At 36.9% G+C, this 22,087-nt stretch overlaps 1 protein-coding gene across 3 annotated transcripts; it reads left to right on the forward strand.

Moving 5' to 3' along the window:
• The first annotated feature begins 574 nt into the window (after positions 1 to 574).
• On the forward strand, positions 575 to 21,675 carry LOC124181736. 3 transcript variants are annotated; one of them, XM_046568574.1, is made up of 5 exons: positions 575 to 2,144; positions 14,699 to 15,354; positions 18,736 to 18,886; positions 19,001 to 19,360; positions 20,303 to 21,675. In XM_046568574.1, exons 1-5 carry the CDS (start codon positions 1,737 to 1,739, stop codon positions 20,495 to 20,497), a joined length of 1,770 nt encoding a protein of 589 aa, XP_046424530.1. In that variant the 5' UTR covers positions 575 to 1,736; the 3' UTR covers positions 20,498 to 21,675. The 3 variants fall into 3 exon arrangements, with proteins under 3 accessions (XP_046424530.1, XP_046424527.1, XP_046424529.1); XM_046568571.1 differs by having other exon boundaries at positions 576 to 2,144; positions 18,637 to 18,886; XM_046568573.1 differs by having other exon boundaries at positions 576 to 2,144; positions 18,637 to 18,868.
• Positions 21,676 to 22,087: the final 412 nt, after the last annotated feature.

A 22,087-nucleotide genomic window follows, 5' to 3' on the forward strand; every position in this document is an offset into this window, starting at 1 on the left:
AAACTCCCTAGGACAGAGACAGAGCTACTCACAAACTGGGCAGCGCAAAAGAGATAAAAGATTCTTGACCGCACTGGGAGTTAATTTCGGAACGCACCCTTAGTGTTATTATAATTGGCAATCCTACACTTTTTCTTCACAACAACGTTAAATCTGTTAGTTCAGCTTACTAACTTTCTATCAGTTAAATAAGGCCACAGAATTAATTTACCGTTGCACCAGCATCAAAGTATCGCAATAGTAACGAAAAAATATAGTGCGATTGTCCATAATTCGAACAAATGGTAACACATACTAGATTTACTAGTTACAGCAACAAAAATTCATGTTCACTTCGTCTACTCTGCAGAATTATATTTTTCGGACAGAGTAAAAAATTAAAATTATCATAAGACTCTAAAGTAACTAAAACTGGAAATTTTTCCGAACACGATGTGTCAAGAAACGCTGAAAAACAGGGAAATCCCGAGCTGTGATCACGGTGAGTGCAGTATATTTACAGTGTGTATACAACGTGACTCCATCGAATGCTGCGCCAATGTCAAAGAGGAAACATAAACGTTGTCGGCTTGCGGGCTTCTAGCCAGTCTGTGTCGCGCTGCCGAGACCGTAAAGTCGCTGTTCCTCTGATCGTGACTGAGCCGGGATTGTCTCCGAGGGAATTGAATAAGTCCCTGAGAAGAGGGCGCGTCGAGATAACGAAAAGTTCGAAAGAGGACAAAAATAAGTAGGAAAAAAGAGAAGAAACCGGGGGGATGGAAAAAGTAAAGCAATAAATAATAAAAAAAAAAAAATAATAAAAAAACATACGCAACCGATGCCCGTACTTGATTATATTTTAACCCAGGGATAAAAAGAGGCTGCTTTTTAACCCGCGGGAAGCGAAGGCGTTTAAAAGGAAGAAACAAAAGACACCTCTTCCGACGTCTTCGGTTCGAGAATTTCAAAGTTACCGAACAGGTTTTTGGTCCAGTCTCATTGTCAGTGTATGGAGATTGTGCTCCGAAGGACCGCAGCTAACGTCTTTGTGTATCGTAGATCTGTAAAGATTTCTTTATTTTCTACATCTACGCAAAGCGCCGGTGAATTACTTTATCTGCATATAACGAGTTTCCGAAATTCCAGTCAAATTAGTTGAAAAATTGTTGAAAATGCTGAACTTTTGACAGTTCGGGATTGATAAAGAAGCCATGGGAATAGTACGTTTTGCTCATACCCGCACACTTGGAAACTGATCGGCTGTACGTACACATTTTGTAAGAAAGATAATCGGAACGAAAAATTGTTGCATATGTGATTCGTCGTATGCGTACAATCGAATCACTCTGTCCAAGGTTACAACCTGCCCAATTAACAGTAACTATCATTTTTCGATTCCGGAATTAATACTTACGCAATTGTCAAGATTGCAATCTTGTAACCGGACCACCTTGACCGACGAATGCACCTCTTTGCCGAGCGGCGAGGTTGCCCTTGAATTTTGGCATAACGTTTAGAAAAGTTCACCGACGTTAACCGAATACAAGGAAAAGAATCTTCGCGATCAAGCTGCTGGTGTAAGAATTTGTAAAAAAATAAAAAGCATGAGTGCTTAGCTAGGAATAAGGACATTCAATAAATTAACGACATCTTAAGAAGAAGAAGAAGAAGAAGAAGAAGAAGAAGAAACGAAAGGACTAAAATAACAGATACCGAAAGCTTCTTTCGATCGTATTTGGATCTCTTTCGATGCAGGCATGATTTCGACGTCGCCGAGCAAAGGGACCAGCGATATCCCAGTGAAAGCCAAGATGGACAACCCGAAGAATCCCACGGACGAATCTCGATCGTTTCTTCACTTTTCCCGCGAGAATTTAAGCGCTTCTCATTCGGATCTCGAGCAGGGATTCAACAACGCGCGACCCCGGATTCGAAGGGATACAGTTCTGAGTCTGATCGCAATATTATTGGCCTCATTTTGCATCGGGCTTGAAATATGGAAGATCCTAAGTGTCGTGGATAATCCCAGATGCTGTTTGAATAGCCCGAAAGAAGTTGAGATGCTGAAGCAAGAGCTTGAAATAATGAAGCAAGACGTTGAAGGCATGAAGCATCGCATCCTCGAAGAAGACTTGCTGAACGACTTGAAGGCGTTCGAGGAACAAGTAAGAACCAATCATGTTATATTTCCGTTTCCCCGTATAAACGCGATAATGAAGTTCTAAATGCGAATCTGTGGAAAGTTGAAGTTCCAAGTATACTGCAGAAAAAATCTGTGGCATTGCTTGCACTGTGAAAAATTTCATTTGTTATAGTAACTAGAAAAATTGTTGGAATTAAGGAAAACGAGGTGCGCGTAACCATTTTGCGCTATTGTCGATCCTTTCTTGGTAATTGCAACGCAAAATCAGTTTCTGAGGTTTACCTTACTTTTTTATTTAAATAAGGCTTTAACGTCAATTTATCGTTGCACAAGCATTAAATCGTCGCAACAGTTACAAGAAAATATAGTAACAGTGATCGTAATGAGATGGAATAGTAACGGATACTAGACTTTCTATTTTCATTTTGTACTTAGAACTATATTTTTCGATTGTGGTAAAAAATGAAAATAATTAAGGACTGAGCGGTAACCAGAAATAAAAATTTCTCTCAGTGTGGTTTATTTATTATCATTATTTGGGAACTGGTCATTATAACATATTTGTTAAAGGGTAGTCCTTCAAAATGTCGTAATGCTTAGTGACATTCTAAGGTGACACGAAATGCATTTCACCAAGCGTAACCAGTTAAAATGTATTTATCAATATTTATGAACCAATGAACTATAATCAGTAGGTGGGTCAGAGTTCCGAATTATCAAAATTCAAATTGACCGTTCCGTATAAAATTTCATCGGTCAGAATTTCTAGAGTAAAAACTTCGATTGGTGAAAATTCGAAAGGTTTATAATTTGTAAAATTTCCTCAGGTAATTACTTATTGGAATGTCTTGGCGAATTTTTTGTTTTTAATTTGAATCTTTCAAACTCCGGACCATTCGGAGGTTCGACCATTCACAGTTTTGACCACTCGCAATTCAAACCGTCAATCGTAAGTCAATACGAGTTTTGACCGATCAGAATTTTGACCCGCGTATTGCCTCACTCTTTTGGAATTTTTCAAACCGTTCAAATACCAAAAGGTTTGGCAAGGTTGAGGCTACTAAGAAGTTACCCGTCAAAGAGAACTTTGGTACTCGTATAATAATAAAACATAAATGAAGAATCAGTGTATTTCGACATTTTCATACAGCTTGTTCTTTTTCGTATTGCTGATATTTATAATATTAACTGCAGTACGTATTATTCACACGGGGCATTATCAGTTCGGTCATCGCAAAAGAACTTTGACCCTCCTATATACGACAAGTTGTGTCACTGTATAATCGTAGCGTTCACAACCTTCTCTTTGAAACATCTGAAGCGATGTGCGGCCATTTCTCAAGTTCAGGTTTCACGTATTAGTCTCATCATTCATCTGTCACGAGATAATTACAGTGTTTCGCAGCTTCTACAGCTTGTCTCGTCATTGTAGGCGATTGCTTGGCTTTGCACAATTTTCCGTACGTATAATATCGTTATTAGTATTTACAACGTGTTTACATTGTACACGCGCTACTATGCAGTCAACGCATTTCTCATTTCGCATTTCTTCGATTTGCACACACATTTTGCAGAACTATACACGCACTGGTTCTGCGGTCCAAAACCGTCTCGTGACTGATATGTACCATTTTATTCAGCTTGCATTCGCTCGTCTAAATATCTCTGAAAACTGTTTGCTTTTATTCGTCACTGAATTGCGTCCGCGCGGATAGAAACGTATTGCGTACGATTGTATAATAAAAATATATATATCAAAGTATGCAAAAAAAAAGAAAAGAAATAGTGTAAAGTTCGAAGACGCTCAGATAATTTTCAACTGTACCAACGAGCGACTGATACTTTAAATGAAAATTACATGAATTTTTTCAATGCCGGTACTCAAATATTTCTTACCCACATAATAACAGTGAAAAAAATTTGTAACTTGGCACGCTCTTTGGGCATATTATGAGGTATGAGATTCAATTTTTACACATTTTTTGAGCTGTGATTCTTCAACTTACGAACGTTGCAAAGATAACGAATGTGAGTGTTCGAAATTTTTCAAATTTTTTTTTCCCTGCTCGGTCACTCGACACCGCGCTCAAAATGCCTTAACCAAGAGTAGCGAGCAATTAATTCATATCCCACATCGGTGGATAATATTATCGTATGAGGTAATCGTCTACTAGTGTATTCCAACTGCATATGATATACATCGCGTATAGGTATATACGGTTATTATAATGACTCTACAAATGCCATTAATCAAGCGGTACGCGCTAACTCTGCCCATATTTGATCGGCGTTCGCAAATGATCACGTGTTTGCTGAAATGGCCAAAACATGTAAACGCAGGCGGCAAATTTTTTCGCAATGCATCATACATGACCGCGTATTGTTCTTGAATCTCAAGATTAGCGTTGTGCTATTAATCGATTATTCGTACACTTAGATTAATTTTTTAATCGATTAATCGAAAATGTGATTCATTTGGAAGGGACGATAGATCGAATAAACCCGAAAACGATTAATTGAGAGAGCCGTTTAATCGATTAGGTACACCGAGAGAAATTTTTAGTTCCGGTTACCGCTCAGTTCTTGATTATTTTCGTTTTTTACCACAATCGGAAAATATAGTTCTAGGTACAAAATGAAAATTAGTTTTGCAGCTGTTACCAGAAAATCTCGTGTCTGTTACTATTCTTTCTCATTGTGATCACTCTTACTATATTTTCTTGTAACTGTTGCGAAAATTCAACGCTTGTGCACAATAAATTGACGTTAACGCCTTGTTTAACTAAAAAAGTCGAGTATACCTCACAAACTGATTTTGCGTTGCAATTACCAAAAAAGGATCGACGATAGCGCAAAATGTTTAGGCGTACCTCGTTTTTCGTAATCCGAACAATATTCGAACAGGTTTTTTAGCGATACCTGTTTTACTGAATTCTTCTAGTTGCTATAACGAATTAAATTTTTCTCAGCGTAATCGAACGAACGTTGAACTTTACAATCAATCGATTAATCGCACAGCCAAACTCAAAATAGTCTTTCCTAAATCGTAATATTCTGGCGCCAGCCGAGCCAAAATTCGCGAAACGATGTAGGATATATTAGAAATTATAGGTTTCTTGGCGCCATTCGGAGTTCATCATCCCACGTTAAACTTCGGTGGTCGATTAGAAGACTTTTAAAAAAAAGTTTACTGTTATAAACGCCCACGCATCACAGCAGACAAGAACCACAATCGCGAAGCTGTGTCCATAAAAAACCTGGCAGAATTTCTACATGGTAATGAGTGCCAAAATTTGGTGAAACATTTCGGCGCCGCTAATAAAGAGATTGGATTTGAGATTAGGCTAATCGAATTGATACAAATCTTTGAAACAATCGCGTTTCATTTTCACCCGCTTTGAGTAGTGTGAATGTAAAATTATGATTGTTCATTTTCAAATTCTCAATCCTGTTAAAAATGGTTAGTTCTGTAAAATTACGAGGTTGAAGTTAGTAACGTTAGATTACCTTCAACCTCAGATAAATTACTATTCAAACGAATGATTGAGGAATGATGCGAGGACTGTTGAAATATACGCAATCCTTGAGTAACTGTTTCGGGAACTTGATTCAACTGCTTGCGCAGTTACAGAAACCGCATCCTGCAGATTAACGACAGAAATCTCGAACTTAAAAGTTTAGTACCTACGCATATTAATATCGTTGACTTTTCCCCGTTGTAAACGAGTTTATTCAAACGAAGACCGAAGCCGTAACAGTCATTTATTTATTTCGTTACTCAAATTTCCTGGAATATGTTTTTTCGTTTTGAAATTGAAATGACTTAACTAACATCGCAAACTTGCGACGCGTTGTTCTGTAGACTTTAATTAGACTAATTGAAAATAGTACGCCTATTAATGCGCATGCATGAAGTTGACGGGATATAAGCGATGTGCTCATATTTTATTCTATTTCTAGGCTTTATTTTTCCTGGAAATACATCGTTTAAAATTGTCTACGATTTCGTACCTAATACAAGTTTATACGCTGGGCGTGAAGAATTCGGGCAAAGAAAATTATCTTTCATTTTTGAACTTAAATACGTACCAGATTTTACGTATATTATGTACTTTTGTTGAGTATTAATTCCGACGATGAATATTGTCAACATTTTCAAAACTTGTGTCGAAATTCATGAATTCAAGATTCTTTGAAAGTTGGGAAGATTTTTTCTATACGCGTGCTTATAAAATTACTAATCATTTAACCCACGCTATGCATATTTCTAAAAAAATTTTAACGTACGTTGAATATCCCTCTACAAATATCTCTGAATTGACACACAGAAATTCGCAACGTTAAATTCAACGTTATGAATGATCTGCAAGAGCAGCGTTAATGCATGAGAGGATGGTACCGGGAATTCTGCAGAAATTGTTGTAATAGATCCGATTAAAATCGTAATCGCCTTACAAGACCGACCTGCAGTTCTGGGACTGTTCTTTATTACGTCTAATAAAGTTTGCAATTACCGTATCATTGGCGTAGACACGGCAAGTCGTTGAATGCATACCGGTGTGTGTCGTTTGGAAGCAAAATTATGTTTTAATGGCAAAATTAGTGACCTTACCAGAGATATTTAATTCCGTCACAAAATGCGACTTGATAGTAAGAATTTAAGAGAAAAAATTACGTATTTTCCATGTCATTCAAACGGGAAAACATCGAATCCCGAAAGTGACTCTTCAACATTGTGTTTAAAAGACATTTTTCCCGGAGGATTTTTTTTTTTTTCGTGTATAACAAGTTTTTCAGTTGAGAGCAAAAAGACGTGCTGCTTCCATATTAACACCCCGTATAATTAATAGAAACCCACGAGCTTATAACCTCCTAAAAATCAGACGCAAAGTGATTTTAAATTTTTCGAAGGAATATTGAGTCAAAAAGGAGAGAAAAATTAACAAGTTTTCATGGATTTGTTCCATACTATCCAGTAATAAATTTGAACAATGATTATGGGGAATTCCATCTGCAATAATCGACACAGCGGATTTTCGTAAACGACAGAAGAATTTCGGAAAGCATATTTTCTTACCGTGAAAACACGACTTGACACGCTTTCACACGAATAGTTCGTTTTTCTCATTTCAAGCGATCGAAGACTCGGAAAAATCGATTTCGTCTAAAGAGACGTATTGCTATCGATGCTTTGCAATACGAATACTGAATTTGCTGCGTTGGAGAAACGAATATATTTTTTTTAATATCTTGAATATTCTGCCAAAGGTCTCAGAATCAGAAATTGTGAAAAGAATTACTTTAGTGGGATTAATTGATTATCGTAATGGTATCAGCCTGCGGTTCAATCTTGAGATCTAATCGTTTAACTTTTCCATGTTTGAATGCGATAAAAAATTCGTGAGATTATCTGAATATCAAATCAGTATAATTTTTGTATATAAATCAGGAATTTAGAACGCAAGCATTATCCGTCCTAATAGATTTCCTGCAGATTTTGCTTTCATCAAATTAGTATACGGTCGAAAAATGCCAAATTATATAGGAATGTAAGAATTTACTTGCATTACGTCTAAAGTTAAAAGTATAATCGTAAATTTTTGTCTACTGAGTGAATAAACAAACTGTTTCACACAAACGCGACATTATCGCGAGAAAGTGGAATGTTAAGCTTTTAATTGTCGGGCAATAAAAATTCCTCAGAGCTGATGAGATATAACGTAGATAAATATGTTGATTGACTATGCAGGGATGAAATATAAATCAAACCCGTGTCGTTATAACAACTAAACATAAACCAGCCGCGTCCCTGCATGTATGATGTCAAATTTATCCTCACCCTGCAATAAATCCTATCAATTGCTGTGTTTACTGGAACTGCAGTGGAAATTTTATGTTTGTTCCTTTTCTGTGGTTCAATTCATCTGCATTCTATTACGATATATGTACAAGTCTCGTATTACGCATCGTATAACTTATAATTATCTCGGTACTTTACGGATTTTATCATCGGTAAGATGTAACATTTTACGTCATGTGTGTGCTATTCGCATTCCACTGATAATAACTATAACGTGAGTAATGAAACATTGACATTAACTGAAAGAGTAAAACCGTACAAGAATCGTGAAAGAGACTATAACACTTTTTTAAATAAAATATATCCGTGTCGCTTTACAAACCGATAATATGTAAATAGTATACAGTGCGATTTACACCAAATATCACGAGTGTAAAAATATTTCAAAATTATAACGACACACAATTGCGTCGCGTTACTGGTTTTTGGGATTCTCGTTAAAATCCGTAAATGACGAAGCGATGTAGATTGTGGATAATCGGCTTATGACATAACGAACATAACAGTCTAATGACGTGTGTATGGAATATGTACCGTACGTGCTTCGGAGTTTAGGTAGATCCTAATAAAAGACATGAGTATAAGTATTCGTTCCAAGAAGATCAAGCCGCCGTCAATGAAAAAAAAAACTAGGAACGCGGACCATCGCTCCACGAATATAGAACCCGCGGTGAAACGTATTTCAGCGATAAGATTTGCACTCGAAAGTCTACTCACGGTTATTCATAGAACACTGAAAGTCTCGCTGTAACTCATACAGAAAGACAGAAGTCGCAATACTCAAAAAAAAGACATTCCATCCGCCTTACCAATGAAACTGTTCGGAGCTAATACGTGACGCGAAAAAAATTTGGCACGGTTTAATTGAAATTTTTAATTAATTTCATTTGTAATTTGTAATTAAGTCGATATTAATTACGAATAACTAGTCTATTTTGTGAATAGATAAAAATAAACTACGGATTGCATCTGTAATTTGTAAATGATTTCGGTTTTATTACAATTTTGGCAAAATAATTCGTACCATTATTTCATCCGATTACAATTTTTACTGCGTTGAATCAAAATAATATACATATTATATTTACTTACGTGTATAATATTTATACGGCCAGGTATGTACTAAATGCAAATAGGAATGCAATTTGTATTTTATTTCGTTACGACGTAAAAGTAAAATGTAATTCGGCCTTATCTAGCCTCAATTACTAAATACAATTGCATTTATAATCTGTTTTATTCCATCTACAGAATTCAAACGTATCCTACAATTTTTCCAATCACTAAACCGGATTCCTCAAAATATCGCTTCTTCTGACTTCGGACATACATAAATTATTTACATCGCTAAGTTCGCTGCGATTTTTGCAAGAACATGAAGCATAACCGTAAAAAAATCGTCGTCGCCGCTTTCACGAATTATATTTACACGTTCACTGCTTCTGTATAATCCGCAGGAAGTTTTCGGGCGCTGTAATTGTACAAACCTAAAAGTGTCATCGAAGTAGAATTGAATCTTAAGCAAATCTATCCGGAGTAAATAATATATAAAACCATCTGTTGGTTCGGTTTGTCATCAATCGTACTCCAAGTGTGGCAGCCATTAGTTGGGGACCACTTTTGAATATTATTTGTAAACCAGTATTGCCTGAAGCAAAGCGATGTTTACTTCGAGAAGAATGAAACGCGTTTAAGCTTGATCAAAAGTATCGCAGGCGTCATCGTGTCACGTTTGCTTACTAGATTTCGCAAATAACCAAACCACCTTTGTACTTAAGAGGCATAATTAAGTACCTGCGCTGGGTACACTTAGAAAAATTTCATTTGTTACAGCAACTAAAAAAAATTCAGCAAAAACTTTAAAAAAACTGTTTTAATATTTTTGGGATTACGAAGAACGAGGTACACGTAACAAATTTTCGCTATTGTTGATCCTTTTTTGGTATCTGCAACGCAAAATCAGTTTGTGAGGTTTACTTTACTTTTTTAGCTACACAAGGCTTTAAGGTCAATTTATTGTTGCACAAGCATTGAATTTTCGCAACAGTTGCAAGAAAATATAGCAACAGTGATCGTAATGAGAAAGAATGGTAACGAATACTAGACATTCTGGGAACAACTGGAAAACTAATTTTCATTTTGTACCTAGAACTGTATTTTTCGATTGTGGTAAAATGTAAAAATATTTAAGGGCTGAGCGGTAACCGGAACTAGAAATTTCTCTCACAATCAGTGTACTATTCTGAAATTGAAATTGATCTTACTTTTTCATATCCTTACATGCAGAAACACTGGGTCGATTAGCGCGTTCGCATCCAGAAGAGATAAATTGTTTGGAGACTTTATTACATGTCCTGACGATATCGCGTGGCATCGAAAAAATTGTTCATTGTATAATTTAGCCGTATCCGATACGGCAATGGCTGTTTTTAATTAACGTGGCAGCACCTTCAATTTCAGAGGTTCTTACAGTTGACTCGTAAACCAGGCATAAATTTATATCCTTAGAAGCGACTTTACGCGCTAACCGAAGTCCCTCTTCTGATTCACCTTTGAACCGGCCGACAATTGTCGATAAGAGTAAAAAGCAACAGGCATTTAACGCCGCGTACAAAAATAAATACAAACACTCGTTTTTATTTAGAATTTAGGTCAACCTTCGTTTGGAGCATTGCAATAATGATAACAGTAAGAATGATTACATCGTAAGTTACTTGTTGTACGTACGTATGTATGCATGTATGTACAAAGTATCACTTGTCGTAAACTAAAAGCCAAACGTGAGTCTCTCGCCCTCTCTCCGCGTGCCTAACGAGCGCCTAACTATTGGCCTAACAGATTTGACTTCAATTGAGCCGAGAAAGATCCGATCGTTGCCGCATGAGCACGTGGATTTTTCTCGGAATAAATGCGAATCGTAAGTACGAGATGCGATTAAGTGTGCCACAGGAAATGATGTAACCTGATTGTACGTAATAGTTATCCGATGAAATATTAAGAGAAATAATAATTTTCATGTCGGAATTACCGAGTGCACTCGATTCGCGATGGATTTAATGGTATTTTAATTGACCCAAATACATCGTGAATATCTCCTCGATCCAGCTGGTCGAGCAGCTTGAGGTATGTGACGTGTGCCTTGCGGTAATTTCTGTCAGTTTGGCACCCACTGTGCACAGTTTGGGTTGCCTTCTTCGAGAAGAAATGCAGAATCGCGAGATTAACTTAGGGTTGACACGTCACTGTGAGTCTACACCAGATTTTAAAATTTGCGAATATAAAAAATTTCCCATAGTTTCAAAGATATTGCTAAACTTGAATGATTTCACTAGACTTGACTGAATTTCATAGGATTTCAAAGAAACAAAACAAAACTCGTGGGATTTCGTGTTATTTCCAAAATTTCAGGAATACAATGAGACGATTTTCAAATATTTCAGATGACCTTAGCTGATATTTGAAAATGGAATAGGTACTACAGGGATTAAATGGAATGATACTCTGAGGTGGTTACATTCTTTGAGTTTGATCATTTCCTACGATTTCATTGGCTTTTAGAGAATTTTGCGGCATATAAAGAATTTCATGTGATTTCAAGATTTCAAAAACTTTACAAGATTACAGATAGTTTCAGATGATTTTACGGGATTTTAGCCAGTTTTAGAATGATTTCACGAGTATTGCACACCAGATTTGAAAAGTCTTCAACTCCTCGTATCTGATTCAAATCGTATTCTCATTTTTTACACTCATTAACAGGACTCGAATCATCCGTTGTAGTCAAATTCATTTCACACACGGGTGAGTCGCGTGAAGTAATAATAGGCGCGAATGTTACGGCCAAGTATGGTCGAAATCGCTGCTTATACGATATCTAATTTTAAGTTACCGTTGATCAAGATCCTTTCGCTCTTATCTAGCATACGGTACGGAAGATACCATTCGCTTTACTTTCGGTGAAAAAAAATAGACACGAATACCCCGCAGGTAGAAACAAACCGGTAACTCGGATCGACCAATTCCATTCATGGTTGTGACTTCTTCCTCGAGTTTTTGTCACGGCCGATCTTTTATCCAGGGTATGACCATCGCTCTGACCAGTCAGTTTTTCGTGGCGCCAGCCCAAAAACAGACATGTAAAATATTCAAAATCCAAGGCTGACCAGCTGCGTCTACGTGTCAGATCCCATGTATGTACAATGGATGACATATTAGATGCACGTTACTTGCTTGGCGATTTTGGGACTCCATGTATGTGCCTCACATCAAGTTGTACATGTCTTTAGAGTCGAACTGCGACAACGGTGTAATAAATAGGTGAACGTGGGATACAATTAGAGAAATTTTAACTATATTTTCTTGTCACTGTTGTGAAAATTTTGTGCTTGTGTAACAATAAATTGATGTCAAAGCCTTATTCAACTAAACACGTAAAGTAAACCTCAGAAACTGATTTTGCGTTTCAATTACAACAAAAAGGATCGACGATAGCGCAAAATGGTTAGGCGAACCTCGTTTTTCGTAATTCCAACAATGTTCAAACAGTTTTTTTTAACGATACCTGTTCTACTGAATTTTTCTAGTTACTGTAACAAATGAAATTTTTCTCAGTGTATGGAGACGGTTCTTAGGTCTTCGGTTCTGGGATCAGTCTGACGAATGTTTGTCTTTATTTTCATTCGAATTGTACACTTCTATTTTTCACTGGTATGATAGCTCTATATTCGGTATGAGATATTCAGGTTTACATTAATAGTTTGCACTTTGATATTCCATTTTTAGCATCATCGTAAGGCGAAGTTCCTTTTGTAGAATGGAGGAAGAATGTAGAAGATGAAAAAGTAAAAGTGTCGCAATAAAGAATATTCAAAGACGCTAGAATACATCGCATAGAATCGTTACAACGAATAAGAATGTAACGAGCCAAAAATTTCGTTTTGTGTACTTTTCCTTCCTAAATTTTTAATTTTCTGTACCTCACTGTCATAGTTTAAAAATTTCGTGAATTTGATTATCGCAGTTTTGTAAATTCGGTATTGTAACCACTCTATTTTCTAATCTTACGGCTCAATCATCAGGACTTGAAAGTCCATTTAATTACGAGTGGCGATTATCGTTTCGACCACTTATCCCTCAACACAGAATAGATATACCTAAACCTTCCGTTTTAGCCTGAATGATCATTCAAGTACTTGTCTACGAAGAAGCTAAGTGATCGAGTTCAACGCCTAGTTCAACTAGGTTTTATCCGAAAGACAAACAGAATATACCTAATATCAGGCAGACCACGAATGATCCGAATCCGCTTAGAAAAACTTTGTTTGTTTATCCGTTCAACAAGCATACAACGAGTTATTTTGTTAAAATTCCGGCATATTCACGCTTCTTTAATTTACCCGTGTTACATTTCTAGGAAATAATTATCCGGTATGTTATCCATCAGCTTAAATTTCAAAGCCACTTCACTTGCTGAACGAATTGGTAAGGGAATGTTGTCGACTTTTAAACGAATATTTATAACGATATAGTGAACAACGTTGCGCTGTGTATCTCAGACGGGGCATTTTAACGAAGTTACTCATCGCATCCGTTTCTAAGCTTTTTGGATCTCACTGTTATCGCTATTTTAGGCTATTAACTGTATTCAGATTCGAATATATATTGATCGACACGCTCGCATTGAACACAACAGAGCATACACCGGACATCTAGTGCATGCGAAAATATGAACAATCGAATACGTTATCTCTGCGGGTCTACGGAATTACGACAGTATATATAATAATAACAACAATAATAAATGCAAGACAATTAGTATTACTTTGATATATCTGTTGATATTTATGGGATAAACAGCGTTGATTATCCAACGCTACTTCACGATCATACAATTCAATAATTAGGCACTGGGATTCCGTTGCTATCACACTTTGTAGTATAAATATAGATCATGTGCGTAAACACTGAAGATATGAATATTGGAATAAGTTCACTTATCGTTGACTATTTATGAATAATCGTTTACAAGTTGCAGTATACTAACAAAGTATGTAATATAAAATAATATTATACATAAATTGTTTCTGCGAAGAAAAATGTTTTCATCGAACATTTAATTATGAACGGAGTGACACATTTGTTTAAATCTTAAAAAATAGTAACAAGTTTTCTTTACGTTGGAGCAAGCAAAACTCAGATATTAGTTAGATCGAAATTTTTTGGACCTTTTGTTAAAAATAAAGAATCAAAACCGACCTTCCAAGGTTCGCGAAAACAAATATGTAATTATTTATATTAGAATGAGAGCAGTTGAAACTGTCGAAGCGTATTAGAAAATTATTTAGGAAATTTCCGTGAATTGAATGGAATGAGTACACTTTTCGAGACATTATTTAAATTAGATAAAGTCCAAGACTTAAGCTGAAAATCATAAATTTCAGGAGAATTTTTATTTCGGTAGACACCAACGTTCAAACCTTGTTCCAACAAAAAAACAAAATTGCTCTCGTCTGAAATAGCCGGCCGTCAACATGCAGAGCTATAAAAATATTCAAGCTAACCGATCCGCCTTACATCTAATGTCCCTTACGTAGACTTATGGTCAAGGTTAGGCGCTGCGAACTTGACCGCTTAGTCGTTTCGCATTTCTTGATATACGGAGAGTACATTTCACGTCAAATACAAATTACAATTTGATATGTCATTCCGTTGTGCAGGTAGAAGCCGAAGAGTTTGACGAGGGTATCGCTGACGATGACACTGCCCTAGATAGCGATGATTACGACTACGACTCCGTCTACGACATTGATGACGAGGACGAGGACGAAGACGAAGACGAAGACCCGATGCTGTCATCTCAGGAATACCTCAACGATTATCACACCGCACCTTACGCTGCCGATTACTCGGGACCTGGGGATTCGTTAAGCCCTGCAAGCCGTGAAAGTGATCTTGACGATTTCCACGCCGCACTTCAGAAAACGGAGGCAGACTCAGAACGGAAATTGGAGAAGAGCGTGCAAGAGAACCGGAAGAGCATAAACCGCGAAAGAATGCTTGACGAGGGAAAAAATGCCGCAGAAATTAGACAGCGGGAGAATCGGACAGAGGAGAACGAGGATGATATTCTCGAAGAGTTTCGTCGGGATCCCGATTCGCTAAAGATCGTACGGAAGCGATCCGTCAACCAAGAGAAACCCGTTAGTTATAATCCGAGCGGCATTCCAATATACGCCCACAGCTACCTACTCAGAAACAGAAAAAATTTTACATGGAACTCGGCCAGCCCAACATTAAGACTGTACGACAGTTTGACGAGAGATGAAAAGACCACAACGGAGAAGAGTAAACAGGAATCGACGGTACATCACGCGTAAGTATTTATACGAAGACTATACACGCCCAAAAATACCGGAAGATTGAGGAAAGTTGGGGATTTTTTTTTTTTTATATATACTTGAAATATGATGTGTATTTTCTGGTAACCGCGCATTTATTACGCTCCATAAAATGCGTTTTTTCCAACTCCTGGTTGGAAAGTTCGATTTTCGAAGCCTGTGGAGCGTGCGTATAATATTTTCCTCATCCTCGAACAGTGACAAAAGAACGTTGGCGCTTGCGCACAATTGAAATGCTATATTTTACGCAACAGGACTTTCTTTGGCGCATGCGCATTTTCAAATAATTCAATTTTGTGCACTGCGTTATTTAAAGTAAATTCATTAAACCCAATTTTACGTGCTGTCAGGTGGCACCTTCGATACTTCTCAAGTCAAACTTGCCTTCACAGGTTTAAAAAAAAAAGAGTCGTTAATGAACTCTTTTAATTAAACGTTTTTACACCTAAGTATGGCTGTGCGATTAGGTCGGAGTAATGTTTGCGTGAAAAATTTTAATATCGCAAAGCTTTGGTGAAAAATTGTTGAAGCAGTAGAATTCTGAAAATAAAAAGCAGCAAACTTAGGTATGTTATCTGCTTGCAGATTTATTGATGCCTAAACGCTCACGAGTAATTAAATACTGTATCGAATGACGAAAGTAGCCGACTTCGCGTAATATTTGGTACGATCATACATCGAGATTTCTTACTTCAAATGTGACGTTTTCATGGCATATTAACGACCCTATACATAAGATACGGCGAGTTTATAAATGGTAAATTCTGTAACGCTTGTGAGAAAAAGTTAATTTGTCCATGTCCTGCTTGGAAGAGGACGAAAACGTTGAGAAGTAATGCATAAGTTGAATCCTTCACGGAGCATGGAACTTAGCATTGAATGAGACAGTCAGGTGGACTATCTTTAATCTGCCATCGCGTTGACACTGACCCATTTAACCAGCAACAATAAACACCAGTAATAAAAACAATTTTCGAGGGCAGCTTATTTGGTAACCTCACGCAGGTAGATCGTAGAGATACTACCTTATACGAAGGGATTAGAATCGTTGAGCAATTTCATATTTCATTGCAGACATTTCTTCACGTGAACGTACGTATAGCGCTGATTTTTGTAATTTAAAGCCTGCATTTTTTCTCCTGCACGATAACCTGCAATAAACGTAAATTACGCCGATGCAATACGAGTGAACTCGTTAAACGGAATAACTAACGACACAAATCTCAGTATTTTCAAAGGAGCGGTATACTTGGAATAAGCTGTCTGTATTGCCTCATTTTATTACTGCAGTCTAGTAGACTTTTGAAATATACTTGTTCGGTTTAAATTTATTGTTAGCGACTTTTAAACATCGCTTTTCACAATTCTTATACATAAATACAAGTCAGGTTAAGGATGACTGAACTCCACTGTATGAATAAAAATTTAGTAAGAGTGAAAAAATACCGTTTAAAAAATCTCTAGCAAGCTTGTATGCGCCAATGACAGCGAACGTGAATGAAACAACGTTTTTATTATGTGATGAAAATGATTGGGAGCAAAGTCGAATAACGAAAGCCAAAATAATGTCAATAATGTGAGAAAACGTTTGTCATAGGATTCTAATGTTTTGGGCAAATTTTTTTCAAGTCCGCATTTTTTTTCAAAATCTAATCTACATGTATTGAAGGTTTTGAATTTCAAGCCGAGATCTGGAATAATTTTTCGATTAAACTAACGAGCGCCGAATTTCATATAAATTGATGTATGCAGTGGAACTCATTCTTGCAAAAATAGTCCATGCAAAGAATAATAAATGCCAAAAATATGCAAACTTTTGAGACGACTGTCAAGAGATTTTTTGATATTGTTTGGGTTCTGGTAATATCTGGATCGCGAAAATGTCATCATCAAAGTATGAAATGATACTAGACGTGAAATAATTAACGGCAGACTTTAAATTCTCAAGGACACTACGCAGTGAAACCTCAAAACCCTACGATATTTATCTCACAAAGCAAACATCGTTGCTTAAGTAGCACAAAGTCAACTCATATTTGACTTGTTGCCGGTAGAAAATGTAGTCAACTAATATAAGACGTATAAAAAATCGTATTTAAAGCAACTGACTACAGTCTCTTATTGGCTGTTGAAAACGAGTGTAACTCATGAAGCCCATTTTATCACTAGCAAGTGTCTCTTGCTGAAGGGTTTTATGAATTCACAAATGTCCAATAGATTGTCAATTTACAGTAGACGGTATACAACTCGGCTGTGAACGGACTTGCTGTTATGAAATAATAACTCGGAAAATTTAATTATCTTTATTACTGTAAAATATTGTTAATGCTGTAAAATTACATGCACGACATCCATTCTTTGTTGGTCTCAACGTTTCGTGAAACATGTTCGTGGACATAAGTCGACTGTTGCTAACTTTTTGCCAATCTCGAGTCAATTTTTCTTCCTAGTGACTTTATTCCAGCAAACCAAGTAACATTCGGCATCTTGCCAACTGTACTACCTGGTTAATTATCCCAATCATTATCAATGAGATTGCAAATGTATAGCGAACCACTACGGCGACAGAGAGGATTCTATATTATTTGTAAAAATTGAATTTGATATTTGAAAATGGCGAATGCAGTGAAAATTTGCGTCAGTTGATGACCCATGCCGATTAACTTTTGGCCGTGTGTTAAAGAATGCAGGATAGCAGAAGTTTTATTCGCACGCTTCATTTCCGATACAGTGCAACTGCCTCTTGAATTGTTTTAAAGCTATATTCATACGAATTATGCGTATTATACGTTGCAAAGTAACAAGTTCAAATCTTAGTCAACGACTTCCATTGAAACGACACTGACAATAAGTGAACAGTATCAACTCGCGTCAGCTGGCAGAAGCTTCATCTAGTCGAGTATCTGTGAAACATGTTAAACTCCGAAGTTAGGAACAAACCTCACATTAATCGACTTACTTTTATCGAAAGGATAGTCAGTCACCGTTCTGTTGATAATAAAACTTTTTCAAACCCTCAAGAATCACGACGTCGACTGTATGAGATCTACTTAAAGTAAAAAAAAATAAAAATTGCATCACTTGCGTAATAACCTCCGTGAGCCGTGTATTACACTTGAATTTTGAGGTGGCCAGCCTGTATGAAAATTCAAAAGTTACCGCATACGCTCTATCCGTTAAGTTTAACCGTTTTCTCTCAGTGTTTTTGAACCTAACCAACGACCGCCGTTTAATTTCAAACAACTCTTGTTGCACAGCATCGTCACATCTTGGGACAAATACCCGCCAAAGAAATATCATGCCCAAACGCGAGCTCCCACGTCCCATGTTTTACCACCGGCTTCCTACTCTTCAAGGGTTCACAGTTCGCGACAGAGAAATAAACACGCTCATCGTTCTGCCGATTGGCAAAACGAAGGCCCTCAAGCTCTTACCCTGAAGGAGTCAACGGTGAACCGTAAAGATGGAGAAGCCTGGAAGCTCGTGCAGGTAATACAACGAATCCAGGTTTGTTTTCTAGAGCAAACCCCTCCAAGGTAACGTCCATTTGACTGCTACCAACTGTAATTTCATACCTATTCCGAGTTAACGAAATAATGCCGACGAATTCTATTTTTCCAGGACTCGCCTGCGCGTCATTCGCGGCCTCTTCGACGTCGCGGTATGACTCGACGTCACCTAAGAGGACCGCGACAAATAATTGCCGCACATTACTCTGCCGACAGCAGTCTTTTTACTGGGCAGGACGAACATGTTGGGAACGGAAAAGGGAAGCACGGCCAGGGAATTTTCAAGGCTTGGAGAGCTACCGGGTGGATGAATGACCTTGGAATGAATGGGCACTTCGCTTTAGCCGATGGACAACTAACGATCCAGGAAACAGGGCTTTATCTTATCTATGCTCAGATTCACTACCTAGACCGGCATGACGAAAACGGTTTCCGCGTTTTGGTCAACAACGAATCGATACTGCAATGTATGGTGAGTATTTACTTACAATTAGCTCCGTCTATTACATTATGTGTAATAAGAAAACAAATAATTACCACAAGTAAACTGAAGTAAGTAGTTGTAAGAAATTAGTTATCGGAAAAACTATCAGTTTTTTTTTCTCAACGCTGAAGAAGATACCGTTTAGCCAAACCCCACCCTTCAAAAATTCGGGAAGTTGGATTTTCCAATTTTGTCAACTATATTGGACCTGTCATTTAAATGTTAAAAATATAATTTCAGATTCAGATTGAACGGTCTCGAAAACTATGAGTCACCATTTCTCATTGAAATCCAAACATTTTTTTCGAATTTTGGCCCCCATGTTGAATCCGCCACTTTAACTTTCAAAGATCTGAACTCAGATCAGGATTCGCGACATCGTAAACCATGAAATACCAATTTTTATTGGAATCCGAATATATTTTGGGTATTTGGTCCACTATACCGGATCCGCCATTTCGAACTACGAAAATCTAATTTCCGATGTGGATTCGATAAGATGAACAGCCTTCACGTACCCAAACACAATCAAATCATTATAAACTAATTGTAAATATGTTTTTTCGATGTGTCGTTAACCAAAAATGGCACTGTCAATTTACAGTGGAACATGTTCAGCGAAACGCTATTCTTGAGAATATCAATTTTCCTTAAAGCAGAAAAACTCGTAGGTTTTTAATGATTTTGGCGGAAAATTGGCGTGCACTCTCAGATCATAACTCCGCAGCATCTCTCGGTTCAGATTTTTAATATTTCGTTTGAACCCAATTTAAAAAAAACTTGACAGATTGAGCATGGACTGCGACTGCGCAAGCGAGAGTTTCGTCGTCGATTCACTCTGAAAAAAATTGGCAATAATTTCGGCAGCTAACTTCTTGCATCGAGGTACTTCCATCGGTTCGCCCCACGTGAATTACATTCGGTTTACAGGTTTACAGTCCTGGCACCGAGCACAAAAGCCGATCCTGTTTCTCCGCGCAAGCAGCGCTGCTACAGGCCGGAGATCGCGTGGTATTGAAGGATGTAGGTGAGGAAAGGTATACCTTGTTCCAACACGACAAGAGCTTCTTTGGTCTTGTCAAACTCGGAGAAACGAGACCGCCGAGACAGCAGTCCCAAAATTAAGACCAGCGAAGAAAGATTCTTGACGATTGTAAGCAAGAAATGACAATTCTATAGCTGCGTCAATTTATTACGAGCTGATTAATATAAATTACGAACTTTCTCTGCTGCTTTTTTCACTAAATGTAGAATAGACGAGACGGAACGTTATGGAGTGATGATATATATGGTGTTGTAATTGTTTAACATTATGATATAAGTTATATACCGATTAAAGAGTACAACTCCTAATTTATATCCCTACAGAAACGTATTGAATACGTATCAAGCTACGCCTTAGCTGATACAGGAAACATTGTGAATTGTAACTTAACAATTTATCGAGCTTTTAGTGCCATCGTTTGTTTGTAACTCGAAAATTAGTACCGATTTTAAACTAGACTATTAGTGATCTCAGATTTTACGAAAAATATGTAAATAACATTTTATATTTTATTATATACTATTATTATTATTATTAATATTATTATCGTTATTATTATTGTTATCGATATAATGATTATTAATTTTTTCTCTTACATCATTAAGATAAGAATATATATTTCTACGCAATTTTTGGTGATTAATTCAGTACACATACCGAGGTGAATTTAATTTCGGTGCAGCGAAATAATCAAAGCGTTATTCTATCTTCACAACTGTAATATACGTAATGTTCTTGTTGTGTCGCAGCATTGCCATCGTGATTCGTGAAAACCGTGAAAAAACGAATGTGACATCTTCATCTAAATAATAGGACTCGTAAAATTAAAAAACAAGAAACGGATCCGACATGAATATTCTGATAGGGGAAAATTGGGTAGCGATCTGCAGATTTCAAATCCAAAGTCTTGCGATTAAAATCGGGAGCAATCAACGTTGATTAATTTTTCGGTATTCCATTTTTTCCACTAATCAATCCACCAATAGTTTAACCCTGATTTTAAAAGGATCGAACGGGTCGAAGCAACTGATCTCCAATCAGGCAGTATACCTATTTATTATAAGTGATTCAAATTTACGGAGCAGAAACGAAACTAATGTCATGTTTGCGAGGATTAGATGTTCACTGAAGTTTGATTGGCATTATTTGTTTCCAAATAGACCGTTGCTTGACAACTAAATGGAAAGAAACATCATTCACATTTAGCATTTCCATTGAAATGAATAAATTTGCATATTGCATGTTCGTATAAACATAATTTCACCGGGAATGTTATTATACCTCCTCGCAGTACGTGATCAGCATATAATTATAAAACACTTAGCAATAAAATGAGTTAAACTTTTGTTCAATTGTTCGCTCAATTAATTCACAGAAATTAATTCATTCATTGGGAGTTGTTTTTTTGCACACGCGCGACAACTGGCTCTGAAAAATTGATTAGGAGCATTTGGGACGAGATCAGGATGTATATGTTATTGGTCGTTGTTGTACCAAATATAATTTTGCGATCGATCGACAGGAAAACTTGAATTGCTCGCTATATTCGATCGATATTGTAATATCTACCTAATACCTATTTGCCGATTTGAAATTTGATTCTTTCATCATCCGTAGCCCGTGTAACACACGGTCGACTAATATTCAACTTATTTCCAGCAGAAAATGAA

The sequence above is a fragment of the Neodiprion fabricii genome, chromosome 4 (assembly GCF_021155785.1).
Source record: "Neodiprion fabricii isolate iyNeoFabr1 chromosome 4, iyNeoFabr1.1, whole genome shotgun sequence".
NCBI lineage: Eukaryota > Metazoa > Arthropoda > Insecta > Hymenoptera > Diprionidae > Neodiprion > Neodiprion fabricii.